The 14,916-nt window shown below is 40.1% G+C and overlaps 1 protein-coding gene across 1 annotated transcript; it reads right to left on the reverse strand.

The window, feature by feature from the left end:
- Nucleotides 1-1,315: 1,315 nt before the first annotated feature.
- On the reverse strand, nt 1,316-13,474 carry LOC110056032 (ZP domain-containing protein-like). The gene is made up of 8 exons (XM_089291328.1): nt 13,317-13,474; nt 9,712-9,806; nt 9,162-9,454; nt 8,015-8,159; nt 6,421-6,777; nt 5,493-5,712; nt 3,927-4,225; nt 1,316-2,950 (listed from the first exon to the last, which is right to left on the reverse strand). Exons 2-8 carry the CDS (start codon nt 9,773-9,775, stop codon nt 2,721-2,723), a joined length of 1,608 nt encoding a protein of 535 aa, XP_089147454.1. The 5' UTR covers nt 9,776-9,806; nt 13,317-13,474; the 3' UTR covers nt 1,316-2,720.
- Nucleotides 13,475-14,916: the final 1,442 nt, after the last annotated feature.

Raw genomic sequence — 14,916 nt, forward strand, 5'->3', positions numbered from 1 at the left:
ATTCAGGTTATTGATTGAAAAAATAATTATACTTTTGAACCTTAGTTCCTCTATTTTCAGGGGATGAGGGGAGGGCTGACTTCTTTCGGAGGTCGTTACTTACGAAATTTTACGATTCGTTGCTTGTGCGAGCCATTGGCCAAGCGATTGGCCAAGCCATTGGTAGCCGTGCATGGTCTACTAAAGCACAGACTATCTACCTTAGCTCCATGTACTAAGTTTCTTCTCGTGCTTTTTTTTTTTTTTTTTTTTTTTTTTGACCTTGGCTATGTAATTGTGCGATATTTTCTACACAATAACTTCAATTGCCGAGCATGATAATACTGCACGTGGCTCCCTCTGCCAACGACATAATCAGACAAGTATTCCAGATCATCTGGGTTTTTATTCCTTAAGATCTGTGTTAGATTGATTAATCAAACGCTCCTTTACGCCCGGACAAGCATCTCGATGCAAACTCAGAGTTAATTTTGAGGGCTTTCATTGGGTAAACAAGACATTTACGTCTGTTCGCCGCGCTCAACATCCATTCGTTGGCACTTTGGTATCTTTAAGTTCAGTTCGTAGATCTGAACTTGGTTCAGGGGGAGAAGCAGAGGAAGGTTCATGTTGTGTAATTCGTTCATCATTGCGGGATTACTTGATTTATTGGCATTTCCCGGTTTTGTCCGCTCACGTTTTTTTCCTGACCAAGTCTTTCTTCACGCGTGTTTAGGCGTGATCCGATATATAATGACCTTGTTTTGTTCCAGATTATTGGCGTCGGTGGAGTCCGCCATCATTTGAAAGCATCGGGAATGACTCCAACCCACTTTTTACTTTTAAAGCACTATTAACATAGTGACTTCATTTTAAAGCTTGTCTCATATTCCATCGGCCCTTTCTGGTTTATTTTTTATTTAATATCATCGACATGTCACTGAAACAGGTTATGACGCCTTCCCTTGCCTCAAGACGAAGAACCCTAGTGAGAGTATGTATGAAATGCTAGGAAAATTTCCTACCATTTCTCTGCGGTACTTACAGTAGAACTTCCCTGCGTCCCGTCATGTATTTACACATAGTTATTTCTGAAGTGTTGTTAGAGAAAAAAACATCCGGCATCCACTTCTCTTTGATATATATCTGTATACCATACTGCATGTTTTTAATAGTTTTTGATGCAGACAGCTGGCATTGTACATGTTTTTTCGGATCGATCCCTGAGTTAGTTGACAGAAGCTTTCAGATAAGTTTAAGTCCACGCCGCTTTCAATGAAAGAAGAAAGATGTTGTGACGAGAAAAAGATTGAATAATGAGCACTTTCAAGAGACATCTATCGAGTTATTTTATTTTCTACACAGTCCTTGTAATCTTTGTACTAAAGATGTGTAACAACCAGGTCGTTACCTATTTTCGCTGTTTACAATACTCGGCAAACCAAGCTCAACCAATACTCGGCACACGCTTAACATCGAAAATATATCCAGCTTTATGAATAAGAGAGCATAAAGTAGTTTTATGGAAAAAATAAACTTGAGCGCTGCCATATTCGCTTGGTTGAATGCCAATTGGCGCCACCAATCCGAACGAAAATTAGTCAAATGATCAGTTTTGTGTAAGTTGAGGCAAACAGACACATTTAATGTTTCATATGCTGTATCGCGCCTGACTGTATTTGCTAAAGATTGCTGAAGAAAAATATATTACAATAATATCACTAATAACGAAAGAGAAATTGACTCTGAATGACAAAGCACTCATCAGGTATTCAGAGTTAAGGCATCAATTTGTTATTGGAATTCAAGATTTCTTTGCAAAATTCTTGCAGCCGACTTGCAGAGCACTGATGGTTTCCGAGTTTTTGTCACTTAAATGGACTTGGCTAGATGTAAGGAAAAAGGAAAATTTTGTTCGGAAAAGTTAGTTGACAGAAAGACTCAGTCAAAAAGCTTCACTTTGGGTTCTTTAATTTGAAAGCAACATTTCATTTGTTATTTTGTTTGCCCTGACAAAGAATGTTAACAGGCACTTGAAGAAGCGGGCGTTGTTTACGAAGCCCGCCAAAACAGCGAAAAATCTCAACTGCTATCATAAACAAACTATTTTCTGCTAGTAGCAAATAATTTCAACCAAAAAATTTTGTGTTCGTTCCTTCAGCCAATGAATTGACACTTTATAAGAAATACCTTTCGCGCATCATTGGTTTTGCTTGGTTTGTTACCAAATACTTTATGAGCGACACGTGAGAAACTCTTGTTGAGTGGAACTATTAACTGAAATTATAGCGGTGTCACGTTTCGTTGTCACTTAGGGCTCTTTAATTCGAATAATTCTCAAAGCAGCCTTTCATTTGTTATTTTTTTGCCCTAACAAAGAATGTTAAAAGGCACTTGAAGAAGCGGTCGTTGTTTATGAAGCCTTCCAAAACAGTGAATAAGGAGAGAGACTAAAGGATATGTGTTCACGAGGAAGCTGATAAATCAATGGTTTATGCGTAGTCAACAAAATCGCTAGTACACCTTGTTTTCCGCGCAAAAGGAATTCCAAAAAATTCAAGTTTCCCCTGGTTACGAGGAGCGTCTTGCTAAGGGTGCATCTAAAATTGTTTTTCCTCAAATTTTGTAACATGCGCAGTGATATTGTGTCTCACGTGCCTGACATATGCTCACGTGATCAAAACGGATTTCACTTAAAACTGATAAGATCAGGGAAGAAAATATATCAAACTAATGTCTAATTATGTTTCAGTGTGCGTGCCGCCGACATCAAGCCAAGCGTGGGTTCTAGTAGGCGTGCCAGGAGCAAGAATCTTGGTATGGTCGCTGTTAGATGGAGATCTTTTGCGCATCAGAACCACCACTGTTGCAATAGTGACGACTAAGGTGATTAGCGCTGCAACGCCAAGCGCAAGGACAATCACCATCTGCTCAGTTGTATCACCTTGATTGCTCTGATCTGCAAATATGTCTGAAAAAGTGACAAAGCAATTTCAATTAGAAATGGCCTATAAGGTACGGAAACTACATATTGAAAAGGCATAACTTTGTCGAGATCCTTCTCAAATAAAGCTTAGCATTATAAAATTATTCATCTTCGAAAAGGTAACTCAGTAAGTCTTGGAATGGGCTGTAAACTGTTTTAGGCCACCTTAAGAGCGATGTGAATTGTTAAACATGATAGCGGAAGCGAAGAAACTGGACACCTTCCAATACAAATACATGAACTGAAGCCCATTCTATTAAACAATTAGATTATGAGCTCGAGATTTTTATCGCGTGATAGTTGATGAGGGCGCAGCCCGAGTCAACTATCACGAATAGAAATCGAGAACGAATAATCTCATTGTTTTAGTATAAATCTACTAGCCGTTCAAAACTTTATCTAAATCCTCTTCACAGACACTTCGAAAACGCTAAGAAGCGTCCGTCATTTTGTTAACAAGCGCACACTGCTACGCTATTCACTATCTATCACAGAATAGATAGCGAGTAGCGTACTCACTAGTCAATAAGAGAACGGCATTCGTGATAGAACGCTAGTAGATTTATACTGATAAAGAATAGGTGGCCCCAAACCATCTCGCACCAACAAATCCAGGAGATCACAGGAGTGAACAGAGCAGGTGATGAGATCAGACGTCGAAGATGGAACTGGATTGGACATATAATGGGAAAGGACAGAAAGAGCACTGCTTACAGCACTGGAGTGGAGGTCAGAGGGGAGGAGAAGACCAGGTCGACCCAAAGCAACATCGAGGAGAATGAGTGAAGAAGAAAGGCGTGCAACAGGGTAGCAGTCATGGGCGACTACTGTCATGGCTCTAGCAGCAAATCGAAGAGGGAGGAAAGAGAATGTCAAAGCCTTATGTGCCATATGGCATGATAGATATAGGTATTGGTAACGTATTGATAAGGTATTGCTAAATATGGAAACATTTAAATACCTTGTTCTTTCTGTGTTGTTGCCTTTTGGATCTGAAATGGACCGATCTTCAGATAATATGGTGACGATCCTTTGTCATATGAGTCTTCTGCGCGTCTTCTTCTCGCGTTCACGCTACAAGCCTCGCAGTGGTCATTACATATCGAGCGTGATACTCCAGCGAAACACACAATCACGTCACAGTAGAAATAAATACGATTGCCAGCGTCCTCGAAACGGAACACGTCGACTTCAAACGCCTGGACCGAAGAATTCCTACAGTTATGAACAGTGGTGTTATCATCCTCTAGGTCTGGACATCTGAATTAGAAAAAAAGGTATAGAGTAGGATTAAATAGTAATAAAGATATGCTTGTTTAGATAAAAAGAACTGTTATAATTGAATCATTTCAACAGTGGAAAGGTCGGTAGGCCATTGGTTAGTACGCTGGACTGATCTAGTGGTCCGGGTTTAAGCCCTAGTCGCGGCCAAGATCTTTGTGTTGTGTCGATAAAAATACGCTCAAAACTCCCAGAGCATCTCTCCTCAACCAGGAGAATAAATAGATACCGGTTTGAAAAAAACTTCCGAGGAGCGGGGCGGGGGGGGGGGGAACTGCTAAGGGGGGGAGAGCGAGCAGCAATATTTGGAGTTATACGTCAGCAGGATGAAGCAGTTTCTCTTCCTCAGTCAACTGGATTAACAGACTTTTAAAAACCTCAATTAACCTACGCTTTATAGATAACGATAGTAAAAGTTACAACTGTGACAATTACTACACTCGTGGTATTGGGATTAATTTATCACTTTTGATAAACGTAACAATTATATCAAGTAACAGGTAAAAAATTAATATCTTTGTTGGAAAATTTCCGATGTTCGTAAGGTCAGCGTGGAGTTAGGTGCTCCATACTCCGGTTTCTGTAACATTAAGTTGCTAGGAGTGTAAATACTCCCCTTGATGAGGTGCTTATCCATCCTAATGTTACCATGGTTACATTAAACTCACTGGTACCCATTTCTACATCAGGGTGAAGGAAGGCACAGTGACCCTGACCAGGGGCCCGTTTCTCGAAAGCCCCGGAAACTTTTCGGGCCCGTAAAGCCATAGCAAAATCTCGAACCTTACGATTACAGAGCTGTTTTATTCACATATTCTTAATATGCAGAGAAGTTCCCTTCATACAAGAAGTTTCAGGTGCGTACACTTCTCGGTTTTTAGATACAGATGGACTAAAAATGGCTTTACGGGCCCGAAAGGTTTCCGGGGCTTTCGAGAAACGGGTCCCAGGGCTCGAACAACGGACCGCTTGATCTGAAGAACGATGGGCTAACCGTAAGGCCACGCCCTTGTCTTGTTAGAAACAAATTTGCCCTGAAAAGAGCAAAACTGCGAACTTTTAGTCTCTAAATCTTTTATCCGCAGTTCGAATGTTATTTTTTTCCGGAAACTCTGTAGCCTCGTACGCAGAGGCTGTTTGGGCGTCACGCAATCTTCCTTTTCCCCAGTGGGATAGTAAGATTGCACGACGAGCCTAAAGAGCGTCTGCGCAAGAGGACTTCCTCAGGAGGTACTGCTATTCCTACCCTCCAACGATGAATTGTCGCTGATTGTTATCTTGTCTGTTAGTTGAGGGAGTCGCATAACATCTTTCCAACAGCAAGTCCAGTTCTTCATTACTTGATCTGACCTCCACTTTGATGTATAACCTTGTTCCAACGGCTAATGGCTGATCATCCGCTGTAATTTTATCGTTATGTTCACTATCTTTGAACGCAGCCATTGAAAAGTTCAACTCGCCGTATTCTGAGAGAAAAAACAAAAATAAAACACATCATATGTAACGGCCACACAAAAACGTGTTGATAGGTCAGTTTCGAAATTGTGATTTTAAAAATATGGACGAATATATTGAGACTGAAAAATCAGTCACCCCAAGGTTTGGATAACCTGCTTCGCAGACCTACAGGGTTAAATTTACGTCTGCAGCGCAGGCTAGCTTTGGAATGACCTAAATGGCCTATGGGAATAAGGGAAATAAGGAAGGGTCGACAAGAAGAAGTTAAATTGTATACTTGCATCAATTGTGTTTTGCGCCACATATGTATTTATGTTAAGATTAAAGCGTGGTTTTCACTACACGACATGAGCTGGAACAAGCATAAGCACAGCAAAGCAGTGAGGAGTCCCACAATACGAGAATAAGCACAAGTAGAACAAACATATTTGTTCTTCTTGTGTTTGTGCGTATGCTTATGTCAAGAGAGAACGCGCTGCTTTACGCATAAGCACAAGCATAAACATCGTTCGCCATCTTGTCAGTACTGTGTCGAGGAGGTATGGGACCGAAAATAAGGCAATTATCCATACTGCGCATACTCAAGTGCTTATGCTTGTGTTGTGTGCGTGGATTGACGAATATTCCACGACTTCTAAATGTGAGCGTCCCAATCTCTTCGGCGTGAGACACCTTTAAAGGTATACGGTAACCTTAAAGGTTGGCTGACTCATTACCTGTCACATCAACGGTGAAATTGGCGTTTGGCAAAAAGGCGGCAGTGACATTTACGTTCCTGTTAAATACACACGTCGCATTGAATGTTACGTCTTCCGAGTAAACCACCGGCGAGTCACCGTCACTCTCAGCCTTTCCGTACACAATGTTATTGTAAAACAAATAATTGCCACGAGTCCATCGTTTCGTTCCACAAGTGTCAACATGTATGCTGAAAGTCGTTTCTGTGCTTGGATCCACGTCAAACGTGCATCCCTCAATCCGCTGACCCACGTACAGTTGCTTCACCGCTGGTCCTAGGCTTGATTTGGAGATAGTGATGGTCAGAAGATGCACATCACATGCCACGTTCAAAACTGAAAAAAAAGTAATAATAATCAAGGAATGTAAACAGGAGTCCCATATTAAGTCGGCTGTCACAATTTGTAGTTTTGACAGCGGAGAAAGGGACATTGCCCTTTTGTAAGGTTATAAATGTTTGAAACACTACAATCCTGCGCCAGTTCTTATTTTGAAATTTATCTTGTCGAACTGGGTAAAATAACGCATTTAGCATATTTTATCCCAATTTTATTAACTCGAATTTTGATTGTGCCCGTCTCAATCATTCGCGGGTGATTTTTATCTTATAACTTGTATGAACCCCGAGAAACTAAACTGCGGAACTGTGATGCCTTTTTTGTAAAAGAAAAATCTAAATGAACTTAGCCATAGAGTTCCTCTTCTGGCTGTATTCCCACCGAAATTTCACTTTGGCCAAGTTTGGAAATTGGAGATTTTACGACTATCTTGGTTACATATGCAATAATTTGTTCGTTTTACCTGTCGAATGAGCTACTTTACAATAGCCTACACTCAGTGAGGTCTCGTTAGTACGACGAGTCAATAACTTTAAATGCGATGAAGATCATGGAGGACACCGTTAATCCAGAAACCTCTTTATAAATATGGGTTATTGACCAAGTGTGAGGTCAAGATGGCTGGATATTGGCCAAGTTCTTTTTTGGCACGTTTATGGATCGAGACGGAGTGGCAAATTTACATCCTTTCCTTTTTCCCAGCACAAATGTGTCAACCTCTTCTTCCCAGCAAAGATCGATCCTTGGGAGGGGCGGGGGGGGGGGGGGGTTCAAGGCCCAAGCGACATCGTTAGTTGGGACAGATAGGATATGATGGCCGCAACTCCGAGGCCATAACTACAACTTCAATTTGGGGGAGACGGGGGGTGGGGAGTCAGGGGGAGAAATTAAAAAATACAAACAACATTTAACTTGCAAGAGATATGACGCTAAGTAAATACCCAAATTCCGCATGTCACTGAGCATCATTTTCCCAGTCAGCAAGACACCTACTAGGCTTAGGACGGATATAGGGGGGTTCGGGCGAGTTCCCTAAATTAAAAAAAAATTGAGACATTAAAACACGCAGACTTGGCCTCAAAATGCGGGAAATCCCATTTCCGAGGACCTCACAAATTTTTGAACGGCGAGATTCCCCGACCCCCTACGGGGGACAGGGCGTTCCCTGTTCGTTATATCAGGGTTTTGTTGTCACCTGACGATTTGTTTCCTCATAATGTATTTCTATCCATACCTTTAGTCCCGTACACACCAACTCTGAGGCACATGGGCGGGCCGTTTGTTTCTATCGGATGGATACGGACTGCTAATGTTAATCTAGGAGTAACAAGTTCATTTTCAATGGAACTGTTACCATTGGCGGGTGCGATTGGGAATTCCTGAAAAAAAAAAACCGAAAAAAAACTGAGAAACAAGATACCGAAGTAGAGTCAATGTTTTAGCGATCACAAGGTTTTGACGCTGTCACAGCGTCTTTCTCGAGTGAATGTGGCGGGATTCTATTTGTCAGGTTAGCTTGGGTGAACCAAGTCACGTACATAAACATCCCCGTATGAGGCCGGAAGGGGATGTTGTGGCACGTGGTTTGGTTCAAGCTCAAGTGACAAATAGATTCCAGCCATATTCCGACACTTGAGAAAGACGCTATGAGAGCGTCGAAACCTTGTGATCGCTAAAACATTGACTCTGCTTCGGTTTCTTGTTTCATATTATGGAAGCTACAACAGAGCCGTGGACAATCGGTGTTGGAAAATTTGCCAAATAGGGGAATCAAGCGTGACCGGAAGAACAGCAGAATAGGTGTCAGTATTCCCCGTCATCTCTTTCAATGTTAGACAGTGTTTAACGGTTAATTTCCAATTAAAACGGATGAAAAGTGTCTGGTTACCATAACACGGGGTAGGAGGTGGAGAGGGGAGGGCAAAATGTACAGGGAATGAAGTTTTCCAACAACTTGTGACCAGGCCCAGGGTTGATGCTTCGTTTGAACAAGGGTGCAAAAGGCGAGGGGGGTGCAGAGTTTGGGAACTAAACCTTCCTAGAACAAAAACTCCGGCGAGTAGTCTTGAGAAGCATTAGAGACATGTCATAGAAAATACAGACAATCAGAATACAGGGAAACCTTTCCCTCGTGGACCGCGTGTATATCGCAATGATTGTGTTAGACGCTGCATGCATTTTCTATGGCATGGTATAACATAGTTATGCCACGCTCTCCCGTGGTATAAATTATACCATGGAATATCCTACTTGTCACTTGTATTTTCTTGATGTTGACACACTCGTGTACATCGAGAAAATACAAGTGACTCGTGCGATATTTGATGTTGTACCACGCGAAAGCGTTCCATAGTTAGTATATAGAAAATAGATTTGTTTACCTTGGGCGACTTGTCGTTGTCCAGGAGGAAAGACCACGCAGGTCTCCTTTTGGAAAAAGACAGACTGTAGTTCGTCGTAAAGAAATCTACCGAATCGTTCTTGAAGCCTTGAATTACGATCCCACACACGTCATAAAGATGGCCTAAATACACTTCGAGATACTCGTTGGGTGGAGGCTGACTAGTGCACCAGGCTCTGTCATTATCTAAAACCGCGTCACTTGGTGAGTGACCTGGATCGGTTGACGTAGCTTCGTATGTAACATCACTGATTATATTATCAAAGCAATTTCCTGTAAAAAGAAATAACGGTTCTTGTAGTCGATTTTGCTTGTTAAAGTAACAAATAAATGAATCAATGAAATTTTTCATGTTTTCTGTACTCTCTTCTGACTTAAAAAGGATTCCTCAAGCCTAGAACATTTCCTAACGTCATCATGTTTGCCTTTGACAAAAACGATGACGTCACTCTACATAGCGGGGCATCATCGAAAGGGTTTTCTGTCTTTCACATTTCATTGAATCAGTTTTAAAATACTTTTTTCCTTACCTTTTACCAGGATGCCTTTCTCTGCCAGCATCGTAAAAATCACCATCAAAGCCAGTTTTGCCATCGTTCAATGTCTATCTCATATGACTTGCCAGCTATCATGAAAAGAAATCGTTATATATACATTTTAAACGGTTATTTCTACAGAAAAGGTATTACTATAGGCTATTGGTATATTAGTCAAAATTCCGTGTTTGTCTGAATTTTAGTTCCCCCAGAAATTCCGATTTCTTTTTTAACTAAGGGCTATTCCCCCCCACCCCTCCGGATTTTACTTGCGATCATGACTGCGGGTATCCCCGCGAAATGGACAAGAAATACACGGGGTCAGTGGAACCACTGACGTGGGGCTTAAATTTAGCTTTTAGCTCCTGACCTGGTGTAGTTCTTCAGGTAAGCGGTTCAGAAAGCCTGCGTTAATAGGCTCGACTTCAACAAGGCAAGCTGGCACTGCAAATTTCTAAGATACATTTTACCTCGCTCACCTCGAGGTAATGACAGCAGTTAATTGATTTCCTTATAGCATTTTCAAACCCGGACATTTTCCTTGCAGTATCATTACATTGTCAAACAGACGATTGCGAAGAATAAAGCAAAAAACTGTGCGACTGATAATTTGGATGAATAACGAACATTTCAAGGACAAAAATAATATTTGTTTTTCCGTTCCACAGTACGATGTTATTCATCTTTGTTTATGGCAACGATTTTCGCGAAAGTTCGAAGTAAATTTCAAAAGGACAACTTAACGCTTAAGTAATCCAACATTTAATACACCAACATGCTTCCATGCGCCAAATCTAAAGAATGAGGTTTTAATCTCAGTGCTTATGGTCAAGGAAATAGTTCCGAGGACTAGATGGGCCGACTGCATTGGCATTCATCTTGAAATGATATTTTTAGCTTAATTAAAGTTACCCCCCTAAGAGATGCGTACAAGGTATTTTAATTTCCATTTAGAAACTGAATATTTTAAGCCGACTGTTGGCGGTCTTTTTTTTTTTTTTTTTTTTATCAGTTTTTCAAACCTTGCTCCAGGACTACAAAACTTTTAAATTTTGTGGCTTAATAAGAAGGCATCAAAATTAAATAAACTCTTAGCCTACAGGGCTATTCTTTTCACATATTCTAAACATTTACATATCTTAACCTCTATGAAAATTTTAGTGTTGATTCAAAGGTTCGTTTCGGAAATAAAAGAGTTTAAAATTTATCCCTTGCCAGATAGAGCGATTTTCAAGTGAGTGTCGAAAGTTATCTGGCAAGCAATTTGGTTTTGGTTTGACTGCGGTTTGAGATTGTTGGCTGAGTAGTCTAACTGGTAAGAAATTGGGTTGGTTTTGTTTTTACGACACTCAATTGAAAACCACTCTAAACTGTGTAAAAACGGATAATGTTATTTCATTTTTCTATTTTCAGAACCGAAAGTAACTTAGGAGAGATATTGTGAAAGTAAATGATTTTAATCGTAGAATCTACCACCAAATTCAGAGAAGACAAAGAACTGCACTAAAATGCAGGCTGCCCACAGCGTACTGTAATCATCTCAAAGTTATTCCCGCAATAATTCAGCGGATACAAAAATAAACAAAATCTTTATACGAGGGCCTTGAAGCTATGGCGGAAACGAATATCTGTTGCCTCATTTTTTTTACTGAAACAAATCAGTCCAAATTGTAGCTTCAATTTTTGGTCTCCTCGGCATCCTCTTAGTGGCACTAACCTGAAATTATGTACAAACAAAGGACCACTGACATAAAAGTTTCACCATTTTAACTAACAATTTATATACAGTCTGTATCTTCCACATGGTCTCTGAAAATTGACCTTTCAACTTCCAGGCTTTGCTATCAAGATCGTTTATTAATTTTTATAATTACTTTTCCTTAGCCATAATAAAAACTATGAGATATGAGCCTTCTGTTGATCGAATGTGTACACATGATTCAGAATTTTGATGAATTTTCATTAAAATCAACACACTTTGTAGTCAGGTACGTTTTACAGATTTGTGTTCGTAATTATTTTTCCGAAAACAAAAATAAAATCTGCATTCAAATATAAACATTTGAATTCTTTTGAAATCTTCTCGTTGTCACAGCAGGATCTTGGAGGTGTTGGTGAGACAAATTCAATAGAATCATTGTCCCTCGGGAAAATAAATCATGAGGTCATACGTCGTGTTGACCCATGAAGGCTGTCAGAGATGCTTTATTAACTGAATTACATCTTCTGTCCCAGTTTTCTCGAACACAGATACATGTATCTTAAAGTAAAATTGAACAGTTAACCACTATCGCATTTCGCCTTTCATAAAACGTTTCAGTCCTTCACAGATCAACGTTACATTCACAAGCGTCAACCAGCATTTTTGAATGACCACGTTATGTTCACCGCATTCAAGTTCACAGTCTCCTCCGAAAAACAGACACTACTCTTTGGACAGCTGCTAAAGTGTTAAGGGATAAACAGGTTGCCAACGCATTATAAGCCTAAAAAAAACCTGACACGATTGAGGTCCGGTTCACTGACATGGTCAGTGGAGTGTTGCAAACTGCACACGGCTCTAAATACAACTTTAAGGTTCTAGAGAAATTCAGTATAATTTCAAGTTTTCACCAATCAGTTTCATACCAGGTCAAAAGTATCATTTGAAAGTAATCGTAAATTTATCAGAATGCTGAAAGCAAACTGTTTTTTTTAGCTCGTATATTGTCAAAACAGTGTTATTTCCTCGTCAGTAGAACTGAACTGAGGCGAATGGTCCCTTCCACGCAAGTGCAGCTCTGTTGGTGGGTTTTCGTCGATGCGTTTTCGCCCATCTTACACAGTGATACGAGAAGGTTCCATTTTTAAACTTCCACACTCTGGATAGCGTTTTCGAATGTATGCGGCGTTTTCAATCGGTGAAAACGATGATCGTGTTTGATCGCACCAATTTGTGGCGAAAACGCGTCAACAAAACTCAATCATTACTTGAAATATTTAAGCAGCCTACTCAAAAGTCTTGGTCATTTGTTCTGACCCACAATAATATCATATGGCTAATATTATTCGCCATAATTAATATCTACTACCTGATATTCTTACAGGCTCTTCAAGGCATCATTACATTGGAAACTAGTGGTTAACACCTTTGACTCAGGCTCTAACTTGTTCTTGATGAAAATTTACTCAACTTTCTCTCAGTGAAGGCTATCCGTCTTTCGTTAGTCTAAATTTCTTGTTCTTTCAACGACTCTAGTATTTCAGGGGAACATTTCAAGACCAATGTATCCCATCATTGCTTAAATTAAAGCCTGACAATTAACAACACAACAATTGATGAGTTGAGAATTGATCATTCATTGCTTTTTGCGTTAGGATTTTCGCAACTTTCGGATGTGATAACGAAGTATTCAGGGCTTTGCATTTTCGAGATTCAATCACAAAACTTATTAGATACTGATTACATTTATAGAATATTTAAGAAATCCTAGCCATTACATTCCTTTGAGTCAATCAAATAAGTCTGTTGTGCACGACACTCTTATTTCTGAATATTAATGTTAGCTAAAACACATCTCGTTTGGCTTTTACATGAATCGAAAGCTTTTCTCACTTGCCTGTCTTTGACGGAGTCTCGCTTACTTCTCCCGCGCCGGGAATACGTTTTAACGTCCTTTACAGCAAACAGAACTTGGAGCTGTTAGTGTTTTCTTATGGAAATATTTGAGATGCGTGTTCGCAGTTCAAAACGTCCAGTGACACACAAAAGCCGCTATGCTTCGCTAGCGATGATTAATTAGACTTTAAAATAATCATCTTCAGTGGTATCAGGCATTTTTCCAACCCAGGTCGAGACTAAAACAATCATTGAAATCAGTGTGAATTTTCAAGTACTGTTCAATGAGCACTTAACAAGAAGAAAGCATATTAGCTTTTTGAAAATATATAGTTGAGAAAGCAGGAAATCCAGCAGGGGGAGGAGGGCTTCAGACAAACGAACGACAACAAAATTCAACATGCAGCACCATTGTCACGGTTGTAGCTCTTCGCAACTAAAGCGAGCAATAGGAAGTCAAAATTATTTGTTTCTTTGGAGTTTAACATTGCTTCACTCACCAAGGGTCATTTAGATCTTGATTCCTGATCAGCTGAGTAACTGCTACACAACTGTGTATTTTGAATCGGTATTACGCGCTGCTAGTACTCAAAGTAGCGAGAGAATCAAACCCGCTGTGAGCAAACGAGTCGCAATAAACATCTTACTAGGTAGGTAGGTAAATGCATACATCAGAGATGAAATTTTGTTGAGGTAGGCGGTAGCGTAAACTTGTTTTTTGAACTTTTACCTTTGCAAGACTTGAAGGGATTCAAAAATGATCCGAACAGTATATCAAGCAAAATAATAGAGGAAGTTGGCCATAGAGCGTAAAAATAAATAAAGTATAATGTTTAGAGAAGCCTTAGCTGGTCCTCTATCCTGGTCGAATTGGAATTTGGAGTGTTGGTTTGTTGGTTTTTGTCTGAGGGAGGAAAACCGGAGAACCCGGAGAAAAACCCTCGAAGCAAGGCGAAAACCAACGACAAACTCAGTCCATGCAACACCAGGCCAGAATCGAACTCGAGCCATTTGGCATGGTGGGAGGCGAACGCTCTCATCACTACACCATCCCTGCTTCCCAAGCTAGTTATCTAGTTGTTATCATTAAAAACTGCTCTGAGCAAATACTTATTTTCTAGGGTTTTTTTTCACGTTTAAGAAAGGATTAGACTCAAGGTCGAAAAAAAACCCTGTGATTTTTAAACCTTTCAATATCCTATCGAATAATGGCAAAAATAATGGTAGGATTCCAATGTTTCGTCAGGCCAATGGACATAGAAGTTAACGTTCAGAACTCGCAGTCATAGCGTTAGAATTCCATCTACTCTCTCCTCTATTTAAATAGAAAATAAATCAGAATCATATATTTATAATGGCTTACCATATTTAAAAGAAAATCAGGATCTTACTTAAACAATCACCTTTGGAAGTCAGTTTTGTTTCAAGTTAAATTCTGTTCCCACTAATTAGGTCCTTGATGGGGGTTAAAACAATTCAGAACTAATTCAGTGCAACCTCGTTATCTAGCTAGAATTTTGATCCATCTTAACTTCTCTTCTGGTACTTTAAATATCGAAGTTTCATGTCAAAGCCCCCCCGGGGGGGGAGGGGCGCATTCC

Source organism: Orbicella faveolata, unplaced genomic scaffold, assembly GCF_042242905.1.
Source record: "Orbicella faveolata isolate gen_17 unplaced genomic scaffold, um_ofav_v1 contig_24, whole genome shotgun sequence".
In the NCBI taxonomy this organism is placed as follows: Eukaryota; Metazoa; Cnidaria; class Anthozoa; order Scleractinia; family Merulinidae; genus Orbicella; species Orbicella faveolata.